The 16,303-nt window shown below is 42.1% G+C and overlaps 1 protein-coding gene across 4 annotated transcripts; it reads right to left on the reverse strand.

Annotated features, from left to right (window-relative positions):
- Positions 1–1,111: 1,111 nt before the first annotated feature.
- LOC109868896 (lethal(3)malignant brain tumor-like protein 1) lies at positions 1,112–16,205 on the reverse strand. Of its 4 annotated transcripts, none has more exons than XM_031804002.1 (22): positions 16,142–16,205; positions 15,093–15,243; positions 14,698–14,879; positions 13,693–13,816; positions 10,818–10,983; positions 10,431–10,566; positions 10,194–10,230; positions 9,993–10,084; positions 9,741–9,845; positions 9,364–9,505; positions 9,072–9,163; positions 8,812–8,963; positions 8,612–8,688; positions 8,414–8,499; positions 8,103–8,213; positions 3,736–3,877; positions 3,530–3,629; positions 3,198–3,398; positions 3,044–3,093; positions 2,682–2,839; positions 2,161–2,223; positions 1,112–1,988 (listed from the first exon to the last, which is right to left on the reverse strand). In XM_031804002.1, exons 2-22 carry the CDS (start codon positions 15,220–15,222, stop codon positions 1,854–1,856), a joined length of 2,481 nt encoding a protein of 826 aa, XP_031659862.1. In that variant the 5' UTR covers positions 15,223–15,243; positions 16,142–16,205; the 3' UTR covers positions 1,112–1,853. The 4 variants fall into 4 exon arrangements, with proteins under 4 accessions (XP_031659862.1, XP_031659864.1, XP_031659863.1 ...); XM_031804004.1 differs by having other exon boundaries at positions 1,608–1,988; positions 9,370–9,505; XM_031804003.1 differs by having other exon boundaries at positions 1,608–1,988; positions 16,036–16,146.
- Between the last annotated feature and the right edge of the window lie 98 nt (positions 16,206–16,303).

The raw sequence follows: 16,303 nt of genomic DNA on the forward strand, positions 1-16,303 counted from the left end.
GAGCATGGGGAAGTTATTAATTACACTTTGGATGGTGTATCAATACACCGAATCACTACAAAGATACAGGCATCCTTCCTAACTCAGTTGCCGGAGAGGAAGGAAACCGCTCAGGGATTTCACCATGAGGCCAATGGTGACTTTAAAACAGTTAAAACAGAGTTTAATGGCTGTAATAGGAGGTAACTGAGGATGGATCAACAACATTGTGATTACACCACAATACTAACCTAATTGACAGACTGAAAAGAAGGGAGCCTGTACAGAATAAATAATATTCCCAAACATGCCTCCTGTTTGCGACAAAGGGATTAAAGTCATACTGCAAAACATGTGGCAAAGCAATTCACTTTTTGTCCTGAGTACAAAGTGTTGTGTTTGGGGCAAATCCAACACAACACATTACTGAGTACCACTCTCCATATTTTCAAGCATGGCGGTGGCTGCATCATGTTATGGGTATGCTTGTAATCGTTAAGGACTGGGGAATTTTTCAGGATTAAAAAAAACGGAATGAAGCTAAGCACAGGCAAAATCCTAGAGGAAAAACTTGTTCAGTCTGTTTTCAACCAGACACTGGGCGATGAAGTCACTTTTCAGCGGGACAATAAACACAAGGCTAAATATACACTGGAGTTGCTTACCAAGAAAGCAGTGAATGTTCCTGAGTGGCCGAGATACAGTTTTGTCTTAAATCTGCTTGAAAATCTATGGCAAGACTTAAAATGGTTGTTTAGCAATGATCAACAACCAATTTGACAGAGTATTGACTCAGGGGTGTGAATACTTATGCAAATTACATATTTCTGTATTTCATGTTTAAAATCTATTTAATCCATTTTGAATTCAGGATGTAACACAACGAAATGTAGAACAAGTCAAGGGGTATGGATACTTTCTGAAGGCACTGTACGTACATATAACTAGGAATAATATGACTATGAAACAGGATTGATAATTAACAGTAGCAGCAGCTTATGTGATGAGTCAAAAAAGTAGCGCTTGCCGTATGCACTACCCTCTGCGCAGACATACACAATTTAATAAAGATCAAGTATTTTGAATTGAACTTACTTCATCATCACCAATCAACTGAAGTCAAGACAAGTAAGAGATTGAATTGGACATTTATTTGTACATATGGAATGAACGATTTTGATCCAAGAATATGGTGATACAGTTTTGCCCACCAGAGAGAAATATAGCTATAGGAATCCTGGAGCCCTTGTAAGATTATATTTAAATACAGTGCATAAACCTACATAAAATATAAAAATGATTCAAAACAATAAATCCCCCAGATATCTTGATATTTCTGAGTGAAAATGTAAACCTTTTCAAATGTTCGAAACAAAGTTCATATTTTGAAACATGATTTTGAATTTATAACACGTAAGATCAATACTTGAGAAACTTTCAACCTTTTCTGGTCTTAGAAACTGTCCATATGCTGTATCTAGTGACCAAGTAAAGAAACAGCAGCATAAAATCCCGCCGGATTTCAAATCTGTGACAAAAAAATTGCAGTAAAACATCCCACATAAATAATTCCATATATTTTGCATAAATTACAAAAGTTTATCTTTCGACACTCCTTACACTTTCAGTTAAGATTTGACTAATTTTATTGCACGAGCAGTGAAGCAACCTTATAAAAACATTTGCTTACACTTTTTCCCAGTTTTTTTCTTTCTCTTTCTCAGTTCTGTCCCCATCTCTTTTCCACTCTCAGCCCCCTCTCCTGTTCTCTCTCTGATGGGTACTGAACACCAAACACATAACAGGGGTAGGGTTCGGGATGATTTTGGCACATGATGATTAGTCACGGAGTCTCTGGCCGAGTGGGGACAGGATCACTTGAGGCCTTCGTCAATACTTTTGAACATTAAAATGGCGTTGGAGATCTTGAGGGCGGGACCAAGTTTGATGTTCATGATTTTGACGATGTCAGTTTGTGACAGTAATAGGAAGGCCTCCCCGTCAATCATCTGAGAAGAAATATACAAGAAACTCAAACACAGGAATATAAAAAGTTTATCATGCAAATAAAACAATAAAGGACAACAGAATGTAACTTAAATGACTTAACTTAGCTGTTCTAAATGGGCTCTTGTTTGTATCATTACTTCATACTTAATTGTCAATTAACATTGTACTCACTTCCTCTTTGAAGACACAGGCTTGTTCTTCACAACCAGTCAGTTTCTGGACAAATCCAAAGACCTGTTACACAGAACACAAAGAGTTATCAATGTACTCTGATTCACCCGTTTGTTGAAGCCAAAGATAAATAGGGGTAAGTACAGGGGTTAAAGCAAGACGATCTCAGCATCACGATTTCAAAATACCACGGAGGGCAGCACAGATTTGTTACGGCCGATGTGTTTGTCAAAATCCATTTGCGGGCCAGAAAAGGGGCAGTTATTTACATTTTAGTCATTTAGCAGACGCTGTTATCCAGAGTGACTTACAGTAACTAGTGAGTGCATCCATTTTATTTGAAAAGGTTCATTATAGGTTCATTATCCTGTCTACATATGTTTTGTCTAGTTTTAGATGTTCAGGTGTGGCCTGGAGTGTTTTTATTTATTCTTAACCCAAAATCATAATCCCCCCTCAAACTGGGAATCCGTTGCAATGACGGAGAACTTTAACCTCTGGGTGAGTTTTACAGCTCTCACCTCCTCCACGGTCCATGCTGCCACCTGTGTAGCATGGATGCCCTGGACGCCTGGCAGCAGTTTGCAGTGTTGCTCCCAGCACAGAGACAAGGTTCGGTCCGGGTGGGCCGACAGGGCAGACATGAACAGAGACGGGCACATACCCTCTGTGGCTATCGCTGCAACACAGGAAAGCACACACACATACGTCAGCACACACAAAATCACACATATTAACGCATGTAACACATACACACAGAATCCTGTATATAGGATGCAGTAAACTCATACTGAGGCTATATTTAATCAGAGTGTGGCCATAGACATAAACGGATACAGTACGCATGTGTACTGTGTGCAGAGCATAAAACTGTGATACTCACTCTGGTAACCTCTGTGCTGGCTTTTTCTATACTTGGGGGGACGACCAATCCTGACAAGAGAGAAAGAGAGAAACTGGTGAGAAGGGAGGCTACAGTCGCAGAGGTTACATCAAAATACCACTACAGCCTTAGCCACTGTTAACATGAGGCTTACCTGCCATGGTACCGGGACTTTTTGGACCTTTGGCCAAAGATTAAGATGTTCCGCTTGGCTCCGCTCCCCTCTGTATCTGATAGGTCGGTTTTGAGTCTGCCCTGGTTTCGCTCAGCCAATGGGCAGCCTGACAGACAGTGATGCGCTGTGAACCGCCCAGTCACATGACCCGAGCCATCACATCCAGGCGTTGGACACTTCCTGTTTCAAAAAGTAGGTTTGACTTCATTATAACATCACGATAACATAATCATAAGGTTGGTATGGAACATATCTACTCACATTGACTGCTTCATAGGCATTTCAAAGACCTGTTTCTGGCGCCTACTGACCTGTGATGGAAGCTGTACTTTGTGGATCTGGAGTGGTTGATTACTTTGCAAGGCATGGAGGAGAAACTGGACTGGCCTGTGGTTGCAGGTTCCCTGGGGTCTTAAAACACACACACAAACGAACACAGAGCTCAACGTCATCAAACCGAACATGTAAGCACTCATATCAAGGTGAAGTAGAGTCAGAGAAGTATGGTATCTGTTACCAAGCTGTTGGGTTTTGTTGGACTCAGGGGGTGGGATTTTTAGCGGGTGACCCGTACTCTCGCACCAGCCGACCGGGTGGGTGTCAGGGTGGTCCGAGTCCATCCACTCATCATACATATGACTCCAGCCATCAAAATGGATCTGTATGGTATAATATGGTATAATACGACATAGTTACGGGAGTGTAGTAGTGGCACTGGCACATACAACCGCAAGACACACACGCACGCACAGCGGGATGCGCAGATTGATTCATAACCTGTAGTCCCCACGTTATAACCACGGGCGGGCGGGTTTAGGGTCATGAAACATTGTGTGGATGAAGGGCTGGGAACAAAACAAAGACTGTATAAAAACAAATCCATAAATGTATCATTCATATCTATAGGCTACTTTGAGGTTTTTCTTTCATTCTTTTTTCAAATCTGGCATTAGTGCATAAGTCTATGCTTTAGGGACTAACGAGCTCCAAATACACGGCAATCCCCAAATGCTTTTGGGAACTTGGCCATAAAAACCATGAGCAAGGCGTCAATTTAGGAAATTGTTTGACATTTTTTGTTTAAGAAAAACATTAGGATACTGTTCCATATACCTAAATATTCAATAAATAAATTAAGAAATGTTAAAGAGAAACGTCATTGTTCAATAAATGTTCAATAGAAAAAAAGGGAACTGTACTGCGCATTTTCTATATACCGTTGAAGTGGGAAGTTTACATACACCTTAGCCAAATACATTTAAAACTAGTAAAGATTCCCTGTCTTAGGTCAGTTAGGATCACCACTTTATTTGAATAATGTGAAATGTCAGAATAATAGTAGAGAGAATGATTTATTACAGCTTTTATTTCTTTCATCACATTTCCAGTGGATCAGAAGTTTACATCCACTCAATTAGTATTTGGTAGCATTGCCGTTAAATTGTTTAACTTGGGTCAAACGTTTCAGGTAGCCTTCCACAGGCTTCTCACAATAAGTTGGGTGAATTTCAGCTCATTCCTCCTGACAGAGCTGGTGTAACCGAGTCAGGTTTGTAGGCCTCCTTGCTCGCACAAGCTTTTTCAGTTCTGCCCACAAATTTTCTATAGGATTGAGGTCAGGGCTTTGTGATGGCCACTCCAATACCTTGACATTGTTGTCCTTAAGCCATTTTGCCACAACTCTGGAAGTATGCTAGGGGTCATTGTCCATTTGGAAGACCCATTTGCGACCAAGCTTTAACTTCCTGACTGATGTCTTGAGATGTTGCTTCAATATATCCACATAATTTCCTACCTCATGATGACATCTATTTTGAGAAGTGCACCAGTCCCTCCTGAAGCAAAGCACCCCCACAACATGATGCTGCCACCCCCCGTGCTTCACGGTTAGGATGGTGTTCTTCGGCTTGCAAGCCTCCCCCTTTTCCTCCAAACATAACGATGATCATTATGGCCAAACAGTAAAAAAATTGTTTCACCAGACCAGAGGACATTTCTCCAAAAAGTACGATCTTTGTCCCCATGTGCAGTTGCAAACCATAGTCTGGCTTTTTTAATCGCGGTTTTGGAGCAGTGGCTTCTTCCTTGCTCAGCGGCCTTTCAGGTTATGTCGATATAGGACTCGTTTTACTGTGGATATAGATACTTTTGTAGTTGTTTCCTCCAGCATCTTCACAGGGTCCTTTGCTGTTGTTCTGGGATTGATTTGCACTTTTCGCACCAAAGCATGTTAATCTCTAGGAAATAGAACGCATCTCCTTCCTGAGCGGTATATACTGCTGCGTGGTCCCATGGTGTTTATACTTGTTTGTACAGATGAACGTGGTACCTTCAGGCGTTTAGAAATTGCTGCCAAGGATGAACAAGACTTGTGGAGGTCTACAATTTATTTTCTGAGGTCTTGGATGATGTCTTTTGATTTTCCCATGATGTCAAGCAAAGAGGAACTGAGTTTGAAGGTAGGCCTTGAAATAAACTGTTGAGCGTGAAAAACCCAGCAGAATTGCAGTTCTTCACACAAACCGGTGCACCAGAGACCTACTACCATACACCATTCAAAGGCACTTAAATCGTTTTGTCTTGCCCATTCACCCTCTGAACATACACAATCCATGTCTCAGTTGTCTCAAGGCTTAAAAATCCTTCTTTAACCGGTCTCCTCCCCTTCATCTACACTGATTGAAGTGGATTTAACAAGTGACATCAATATGGGATCCTACAGTGCATTCGGAAAGTATTCAGACCCCTTGACTTTTTCCAGATTCTGATACTTTACAGCCTTATTCTAAAATGTATTTAATTAAAAAGTGTTCTCATCAATCTGCACAAAATATCCCATTATGACAAAACTAAAACAGGTCTTTAGAAAGTTTTGCAAATGTATATAAAAAAACTGAATTCAAAAAATAGATATATTTTATCTTTATTTAACTAGGCAAGTCAGTTAAGAACAAATTCTTATTTTCAATGACGCCCTAGGAACAGTGGGTTAACTGCCTTGTTCAGGGACAGAACGACAGATTTTTACCTTGTCAGCTCGGGGATTCAATCTTGCAACCTTTCCTTTACTAGTCCAACACTCTAACCACTAGGCTACCTGCCACCCGGCACAGCCAGAAGAGGACTGTCCACCCCTCAGAGCCTGCTTCCTCTCTAGGTGTCTTCCTAGGTTCCGGCCTTTCTAGGGAGTTTTTCCTAGGCACCGTGCTTCTACATCTGCTTTGCTTGCTGTTTGGTGTTTTAGGCTAGCTTTCTGTACAGCACTTTGTGACATCGGCTGATGTAAAAAGGTCTTTGAAAATAGATTTGATTGAATCTTATTGATTATTTACATAAGTATTCAGACCCTTTGCTATGAGACTCCAAATTGCGCTCAGGTGCATCCTGTTTCCATTCATCATCCTTGAGATGTTTCTACAACTTGATTGGAGTCTACCTGTGGTAAATTCAATTGATTTGACTTGATATGGAAAGGCACACACCTTTCTATAGAAGGTCCCATGGTTTACAGTGCATGTCAGAGCAAAAACCAAGCCAAGGAATTGTTGGTAGAACTCAGAGACAGGATTGTGTCAAGGCACATATCTGTGTAAGGGTACCAAAAAATGTCTGCAGCATTGAAGGTCCTCAAGAACACAGTGCCGCCATTATTCTTGAATAGAAGAAGTTTGGAACCACCAAGTAATTTCCTAGAGCTGGCCACCCGGCCAAAGCTGAGCAATCGGTGGAGAAGGGCCTTGGTCAGGGATGTGACCAAGAACCCGATGGTCGTCTTGACAGAGCTACAGAATTCCTCTGTGGCGATGGGAGAACCTTCCAGAAGGACAACCATCTCTGGAGCACTTCACCAATCAGGCCTTTATGGTAGAGTGGCCAGACGGAAGCCACTCCTCAGTAAAAGGCACGTGACAGCCCACTTGGAGTTTGCTAAAAGGCACTTAAAGGACTCTGACCATGAGAAACAAGATTCTCTGGTCTGATGAAACCAAGCTTGAACTCTATGACCTGAATGCCAAGTGTCACGTCTGGAGGAAACCTGGCACCATCCCTACGGTGAAGCATAGTAGTGTCAGCATCACGCTGTGGGGATTTTGTTCGGAGCTAGGGACTGGGAGACTAGTCAGGACCGAGGTAAAGATGAACGAAGCAAAGTACAGAGAGATCATTGATGAAAACCTGCTCCAAAGCACTCAGGACCTCAGACTGGGGCTAAGGTTCACTTTCCAACAGGACAACGATCCTAAGCACACAGCCAAGACAACGCAGGAATGGCTTCGGGACAAGTCTCAATGTCCTTGAGTTGCCCAGCCAGAATCCGGACTTGAATCCGATCAAACATCTCTGGAGAGACCTGAAAATAACTGTGCAGTGACCCTCTCCATCCAACCTGACAGAGCTTGACAGGATCTACAGAGAAGAATGGCATAAACTTCCCAAATACAGGTGTGCCAAGCTTCTAGCGTCATACCTAAGAAGACTCAAGGCTGTAAACGCTGCCAAAGGTGCTTCAACAAAGTACTGAGTAAAGGGTCTGAATACCTATGAAAATGTGATATTTTTTATACATTTGCAAAAAAGTTTTTGCATTGTCATTATGGCGTATTGTGTGTAGATCGATGAAGGAAAAACATTTTTTTAATGAAATTGTATCAGGCTGTAACGTAACAAAGTATGTAAAAAGTCAAGGGGTCTGAATACTTTCCGAATGCACTGTATCCTTCACTTGGATTCACCTGGTCAGTTTATGTTATGGAAATAGCAGCTTAATGTTTTGTACACTCAGTGTATAATCGGACGGTTGCGGAAGGGTTATTTGCAATTGCGGGTGGGTGATCAAACAGCTGACCCGTGCATCCCTAACACACACACACACTACTGGTTGACCTTAATGCGGTGGGTGTCGACCTCCTCCACTGTGGCCACCCGTATCAGGCCGGGGCTCCTTTTGTCCACCACCTCCAGCTTCATCTGAGCCTGGAAGCAATGGGCAGGACGCTGCAGAGGGGAGGGTCACATCATCATCACACAGCGCCACTTAACCTCAAATCAGTCCCTATAGTTAATCTAATTTCAGCTCATTAACTCATAACAGTAATTATGTTCACAACTACACTTTACCCCACCAAAAAGGATTCAGGTCAAATAAAATGTATTCACCCATATTCATGTCATTGCAACAAGTCTCTAGTACTCACCACTTTAAAAGCCTCAGCAGACACGGCGGTAGAGCCAGTCTCGTCGAGGTACCTTGGCCAGGAGAACCTGCCTGGGTCTGGGTAATCTGACAGGACAGACAGGGCACATCTAGCTCATAGGTGTGTGTGAAATTCCACTGCATTCCCTATAGTTCACTTATTAGACCTATAGTCATATCTTAGAACTTTGTCAGTCACCTTGAGGCGGCGTGAGGGGGAGGCTCCTCTCTTGGCACCAGCCAATAGGATGGATGTATGGACTGCTGGCATCACACCTGGATGGCGTAATGCAACATCAACCAATTAGATTAGAATTTAAATCATGGCATCATGGCTAGTAAAACAGCACAGTTCATAATTTAGAGAAGCCATGAAAAATACATGAAAAATGGCCTCACCAGTAGTCATACGTGTCGTCCCAGTTATCAAAGTGAACCAGGAAGCGGTCGTCCACCACATCGGTCACGGTCGCCACGCAAATGAGAGAGGGGTTCATGCGGTCGACCGCCTCCAGCTTCATGCCCACCTCAAAACCACACTCCGTATCCGTCTGACCAGGGGACCACCAACACAAACACACCACATTAGTCACTTACAGTTACTTACTTCAGGCAGATGCATACCACTGACTGAGGATAAGAGTCATGCTTATACTTACTCTTCCAGGGCTGGCAAACACCTCTTTAGGGGCAACTTGTGCTTTACTCATTTTCAGGTAGCTGGCCCAGGAGAACTCCTCCTCTTTGCAGCCTGTGGCACAAACAGACACAAACATATAATGTGGAGATTTTCCTGGACCACTACTCCAATAAGGACATTCTCATTAGTTACCTTATGAATGACATACTTTAGATGCTTGGGCGAATGATCTGCGCCACATTCAAAATGTGAACATAAAACTAATTCAGTGTCCAAAGTGCAGCCCAACCCCAAACCAAAGCCCAGTGTACTCTTATCTTTGGGGGTGTAGAGTTTGTGTCCAGTGCTCTCACACCATCCCGCCGGGTGGATGTCGGGGCAGTTGGCATTTACCCAGAAGTCATGACAGTCTGAGTAGCCGTCAAAATGGAGACGCAGCCTGTAGCCACAAACCTACAGACAGGAGAAGACAGACAGGAGTCAAACCATGTCTCCCCAAGTCTCTCTCCGTGTCCTTCCCCAGTTATGTGTATTCCTCTCTTCCCTTATATCTCTCTCTGTGATTCATCAAAGTGTTTCAGTCAGGGTATGTAGTGTGTATGCAGCAAAGCAGTCAGGACAGGGAGAGAGGTAGAAGCAAACCTCAAAGAGCATGCGACTGTAGGTTGAGCAGCGATGCACACAGTACCTCAGCCACAGTCAGAACAAAGTACATGGAGGGGTGCTGGGGGTCGATGCCCTCTAACTTCATGCCCTGGCGGAAGCTGCTTTTGCACTGAGGGACTCTCTGAGACTGAAAATACAGGGGGCATAGTGAGAAAAGCACAGTCATACACACATGAATGCACGCCCACAAGCCCACTTACACCCACTTTATTTTGCAAAGAATATCAACTTTTGTTCTCTCATTTAGTATGTACCCAAAGACAATAAAACCCACCTCTTGAAAGAGTTTGGCCGGAGCTGCCACTGCTTTGGTCTCCTCCAGATACTGTCCCCATGTCCACAGATCCATATGGACTTCAACAGCACCTGTTGTACACAGACAGAAAACACAACTTAAAGCTTATGGGAGTTCTGACACAACAGAAATATGACTTGAATATATATATTTTTTATATACAATTTAGCTGATTCTTACCTGCTTTGTTGTGTCTGCTTTCTGTCTTCAAGTAATCCTAGAACCACAAATACAACACACAGAATTACGACAACAAAGACATAGTGCCTACACTATGAATGGTCGTACTGAACATTTTTTTTTATTGATGCATAACATCACGTACATGTGAGATCATTTACTTATTACAACAACAAAATATACTACTAAATTGTGCACGCTTTATGTGGGATGAAGTGAGACTCGAGCCTTTCCCACCATTCCATCCAGCTCAGATTCTTCCTCTGACGGACTCAGGTAGTCCTTCCTCTTCCTCTTCTTCATGGGTTTCAGCAGCTCAGGGTCCAGAGATGCTACCCTGCCCCCGGGAATCTTATCTGTGCCTCCCCCCCTCCTAAGGAACATTTAAGTGAATAGTTGAGTCCACTACAAAGCTTTGTCTTAGGCTACCTATGACCTACCTATGATCTTCTGCATGGTGGTTAATATCTTCCTGTAGTTTGTTTTGTGTCTGAGCATCCACAGTATGCTTATGATGGTTCCTTGATTTTAATTTAGCATGAATTGCACTTTCTATGGTAAAATTATGTTTTCATAAAAATTAACTTTCTAAAGTGTGGAAAGGCTTCAGTCTTCAGTACTTACTTGTCAGTCATAGGCTCCCTGCGTAGCTGCTCTGGGTAGGTTCTCTGTGCCATAGGATCACAGCTCTCCTGTTGTCCTGGCCCTCCCTGGGTCTTAGACTCAATCTTGATGGGCCTCTCCTGTTCCACAGCCACACCACCCACAGAGCTGAGAGGAGACACCATATCTACAATGGAATCAAATCAAATTTTATTTGTCACATGCTCCGAATACAACAGGTATTCGGCACTTGTAAGTAAGAAAAACTTGAAATGCTTACTTACAAGCCCTTAACCAACAATGCTGAATTTGCTTTAAAGTAAAACAATATTTGCAAAAAATATATATATAAAATAAACTAAAGAAAGAAAGAAAAAAAAAAGTAATAACGAGGATATACAGTACATTGGGGAAGAATTCAGACCTGGACTTTTTCCACATTCTGTTACAACCTTATTCTAAAATGGATGAACAAGTTTTCCCCCCTCAATCTACACACAATACCTCATAATGACAAAGCAAAATCAGGTTTTTAGACATTTTTGCAAATGTATTAAAAATAAACTGAAATATCACAATTATATAAGAATTCAGATCCTTTACTCAGTACTTTGGCAGTGACTACAGCCTCAAGTCTTCTTGGGTATGACACTACAAGCTTGGCACACCTGTATTTGGGAAGTTTCTCCCATTATTCTCTGCAGATCCTCTCAAGCTCTGTCAGGTTGGATGGGGAGTGTCGCTGCACAGCTATTTTCAGGCCTCTCCAGAGACGTTTGATCGTGTTCAAGTCTGGGCTCTGGCTCGGCCACTCAAGCACATTCAGAGACTTGTCCCAAAGCAACTCCTGCGTTATCTTGGCTGTGTGCTTAGGGTGGTTGTCCTGTTGGAAGGTGAACCTTCGTCCCAGTCTGAGGTCCTGAGCATTCCGGAGCAGGTTTTCATCAAGGATCTGTCTGTACTTTGCTCCATTTATCTTTGCCTAGATCCTGACTAGTCTCCTAGTCCCTGCCGCTGAAAAACATCCCCACAGCATGATGCTGCCACCACCATGCTTCACCGTAGGGATGGTGGCAGGTTTCCTCCAGATGTGACGCTTGGCATTCAGGCCATAGATTTCAAGCTTGGTTTCATCAGACCAGAGAATCTTGTTTCTCATAGTCTGAGAGTCCTTTAGGTGCCTTTTGGCAAACTCCAAGCGGGCTGTCATGTGCCTTTTACTGAGGTGTGGCTTCCGTCGGGCCACTCTACCATAAAGGCCTGATTGGTGGAGTGCTGCAGAGGTGGTTGTCCTTCTGGAAGATTTTCCCATCTCCACAGAGGAACTTTGGAGCTCTGTCAGTTTGACCATTGGGTTCTTGGTCACCTCTATGACCAAGGCCCTTCTCCACCGATTGCTCAGTTTAGCCAGGCGGCCAGCTCTAGGAAGAATCTTGGTGGTTCCAAACTTCTTCCATTTTAGAATGATGGAGGCCACTGTGTCTTGGGGACCTTCAATGCTGCAGACATTGTTGGTACCCTTTCCCAGATCTGTGCCTCAACACAATCCTGTCTTGGAGCTCTACGGACAATTCCTACGACCTCATGGCTTGGTTTGCTCTCAATTACGAGAGGACAAAGGTTGCAGACCAGCTTACCTCGATAACGAGAGGGCCAGGGTTTGAGACAAGACTGCTGAATCTTTTAACCATCCCACATGGTTAAACTCTAAGACTATCGATACCGACAGAATAAGAACATGTCTTTGATATGAATTACTAGTCTGCAGCTAGGAATTCGGTATCATTGAAGGCGAAGACAACCGCCGAAACATCTATCTATAACGACATGAATGAATGTCACTCTGAACTATCCATTCTAACCACGACAGAGAGGGCGGACAAACTCTCCAACAGAAACAAACTTTTCAACAGAGATCACGACGACACATTGAGTGTAAATATATATATTGATTGCAATTGTTCCCGAATGAGTGAGCGTTCATGTGCAAAGGATTAGCATTTCAATTGTTATAATTATCAACTGTGTGTTGTCTTATCTCAGTCGACCCCCACTTCCCTTTTGTACACCAAGCCGCGATGCCGGTTTATCCCACTAGGGAAACTCCGTTATCATTTCCTTGTAACTAGGTACTGTTTGTTTATGCATTTCTGTGAATTACTTAGTTAGTAAATAAATGATTTAAGACAATTGATGTATGGATGACTCATAGTGAAGACTGGGTTCGTGCAGATTTCCAACAATTTACGAAGTTTGGAATGAGACTAACGTGAGGTAAAATAAATATTTAATTCATTAAGAAGACTAATTGATCAGATATTAAAATATCTAAAAAGTTGTATTAGTAAAATTATAACTTTGTAATCTTAATATTTTCCTTGGTGCCCCGACTTCCTAGTTAATTACATTTGCCTAATTAGTTAATCACGAAATGCTAATTACAGAGAATCTTTGATAAATAAAACAAAAGTCTTACGTTAATGATAGTAAAGACACAACAGCAGGTTACCATGGCGTTCTTGGGCACATGGACTATGGTGGTCTGTTTGAAACATGTAGGTATTTACAGACTCGGTCAGGGATAGGTTGAAAATGTCAGTGAAGACACTTGGTCAGCACATGCTCTGAGTAGCTGTCCGGTAATCCATCTGGCCCTGCGGCCTTGTGAATGTTAACCTGTTCACATCGGCTACGGAGAGAGTGATCACACAGTCGGAGGCATTATATCAGGTTGGGATTAGGAAAGGATTGCATACAGTATAGCAAATTGTTTTTGAGGATATTTCTGGAATTAAATATGAATTGTGAACTTGCTAGATAATTTCCATTAGGATTTAGTTAAGGGACTATTCAGCTGCAGAAAACACACAGAAATTCCTAATTCCCAGTATCCTACCTGTTTTGTTAGTTGGCCTGTTTTTGGAGTCAGGTATTTTCCCAGACACCATTACTGCTGGTTCAGCACTGCTGATTTTTTCTTGGCTGATCATCTCCAGTGTTCCACAGTCACTCACACAGAACTGAAAAATACACATACTGTATTTCAACCATGTGCATACACAATCTGGACTCAGGGGTAAATCCAGGACACTCCAAATTCTTATGACATGTTACATTTTGTATGCATTCATTTGTGGATGTCCATTTCATATTTATTTTTATTTTACCTTTATTTAACTAGGCAAGTCAGGTAAGAACAAATTCTTGTTTACAATGACGGCCTAGAAACAGTGTGTTAACTGCCTTGTTCAGGGGCAGAACGACAGATTTTTACCTTGTCCGTTTGGGGATTCGATCTAGCAACCTTTTGGTTACTAGCTCAACGCTCTAACCACAAGGCTACCTGCCGTATAATATATTACGAATTACAATTTGTATGAAATGTTACGAATTTGAATTTGTAGAATATGTTACAAATTGCAATTCATACAATATGTTATACATTTGCAAAACGTATGATGTTATGAATTCCAATTTGTTGTGGCTAATGTTAGCTAGGTGGCTAACATTAGTTTGGCTAGGGATTAAGGATAAAAGGTTAGCTAACATGCTAAGAAGTTGCAAAGTAGCAAAAAGTAGTAAGTAGTTACTAATTAGCTAAAGTTGTTCGTGATGAGTTTTGAACAAGCAACCTTCGGGTTGCATAACTTTCGCTTTATGCGCCAAACCAACCAACCAACCCACCCTACTTACGTTTTTTCCCTCAGTAACCTTCTGTCTTGTCTTATGTAACCATACCGAACTGAACATATCATTCTAATTTGAGTGTTCCGGATTTACTTAAACTATGTTACATCTATTCTATAAGACCAGGCTGGCTGGCCTCTTTACTCCAACAATGCTTAATACTAGAGAACCCTATGCTTATAATAACATACAACGGCCATCAGATGTCATTCACCTTTAGGTTGCTGCTGGGTAAGATGGCCATCCCTTCTTTCCACTCCAGTACATGGACGATGCTACAGGCTCCCCCAACCTGGGGGGCTAGAGTGGGGGTTTCCACCTCTCCAGCAGTGGCTCCATTACCTGCCTCAGCAGCACCCGGAGAGACCTCCACCTTCTGTGTACTGGGAACAGGGGCTGGGGAGAGAGGGGCCAGTCTTCTAAGTTCAGAGCGAATGTGATATGTAACTGTGTGAAACTAGTAGGAGGGTAGTATGTACCCCCCTCTGTTTTGTCAAAACTTAGGACATTGTGCAGCATATCTCTGAGTTGGAGAAAGTTCAGGGTGCAATACATTACGGAACACTATTGAGTGTAATAGTTCCAGGAGTCATGGTGGCCTTATCTCACCTGGCAGGATGAGTGCTGTGGTCTGTGGGTGTGTCTTCTTCGACAGGCTGTCATTGGAGGAGAGGGCATCACTGGAAGGATTGGGATCTGCTTCTTTGGCTGAAACATCCAGCTCCACTTTGGCACTCATGGCAGACTTCACTTACTGCCTCTGAAAAAATGATCATAATGTCAGTTTAACCATCACAATTTCACATATTTATTAGGATTAGAATGACAGCTGAAGTGAGATTGGAATATGGGTCCTGAATGCCAGAAAGGTTACAAGATTCAGATGTATTCCCCATATTTTGCATCCCCTGCATACAGTCTTGTTCTCTATTACACTAAACAGCTAAATACATAGGACCATTATTCTCCTTTTATCAATAATAATGCTGTTTTTGTCTGCATTGTTGTGAGGGAACCTTAAAAATTGAATTTTAGTCTCACTTGACAGCATCGGTGATAAAGTACATTCAAGGAATGATTTATTTTAAAATAAACAATTTCATTGAGCTATTATGACCTTTCTGTAATGTCAACTGCTTTATTTGACAACGCTCCTCTTCGAATAACAAGGGAAAGTAGCGCCACAAAGCAAAATAATTATATTATTAATTTAACAAAAACACAGCAATTCAGCAGTAAAATGGCGGAGGATCAGAAACCCTTGAAGCTATTTGAGAAGAAAAAAAAACAATTTGTGAAAATGTTAAAAATAAAAAAAATCCTGGCAAGATTTCGAATGAATGATATCGTTTCATGACATTCAGGCGAGAAAAATAAAATAAAATCCCTATTATGTTGCGGACCGTTAGTTCTCTGGAAACCTGATGTAATAGGCTATCGAATGACAGAATATATTGAATTCTTAAATGATTTGCGATACCGAATAGCTTTATGACTAATTATGTTCATGCATGCTGGATGTCAACCGCAAGAAAATTACAAATTCTCTTACCATCTGCAAGCGTTATAGTTTCAGGATTCTGTAGCGCTTATTGCAGGCACGTCAAAGCAATATACATGCATATTAGCTGATCAATTTAGGACTAAATTTAGCTTACCAGCGGTTTCTTCTTGCGGGTCAGAATCTTAAAAGTCACGCATGCGCAACTTACCCTACAGCGGACTTGCATCGCTCCAATTCCATGAGTTAAATAACCTCCCAAATGATTTATAATTTCAACCATAACCTCTCCCCGCCGCGCGTCAAGGAAACAATTATA

The sequence above is a fragment of the Oncorhynchus kisutch genome, linkage group LG24 (genome assembly GCF_002021735.2).
Source record: "Oncorhynchus kisutch isolate 150728-3 linkage group LG24, Okis_V2, whole genome shotgun sequence".
NCBI lineage: Eukaryota > Metazoa > Chordata > Actinopteri > Salmoniformes > Salmonidae > Oncorhynchus > Oncorhynchus kisutch.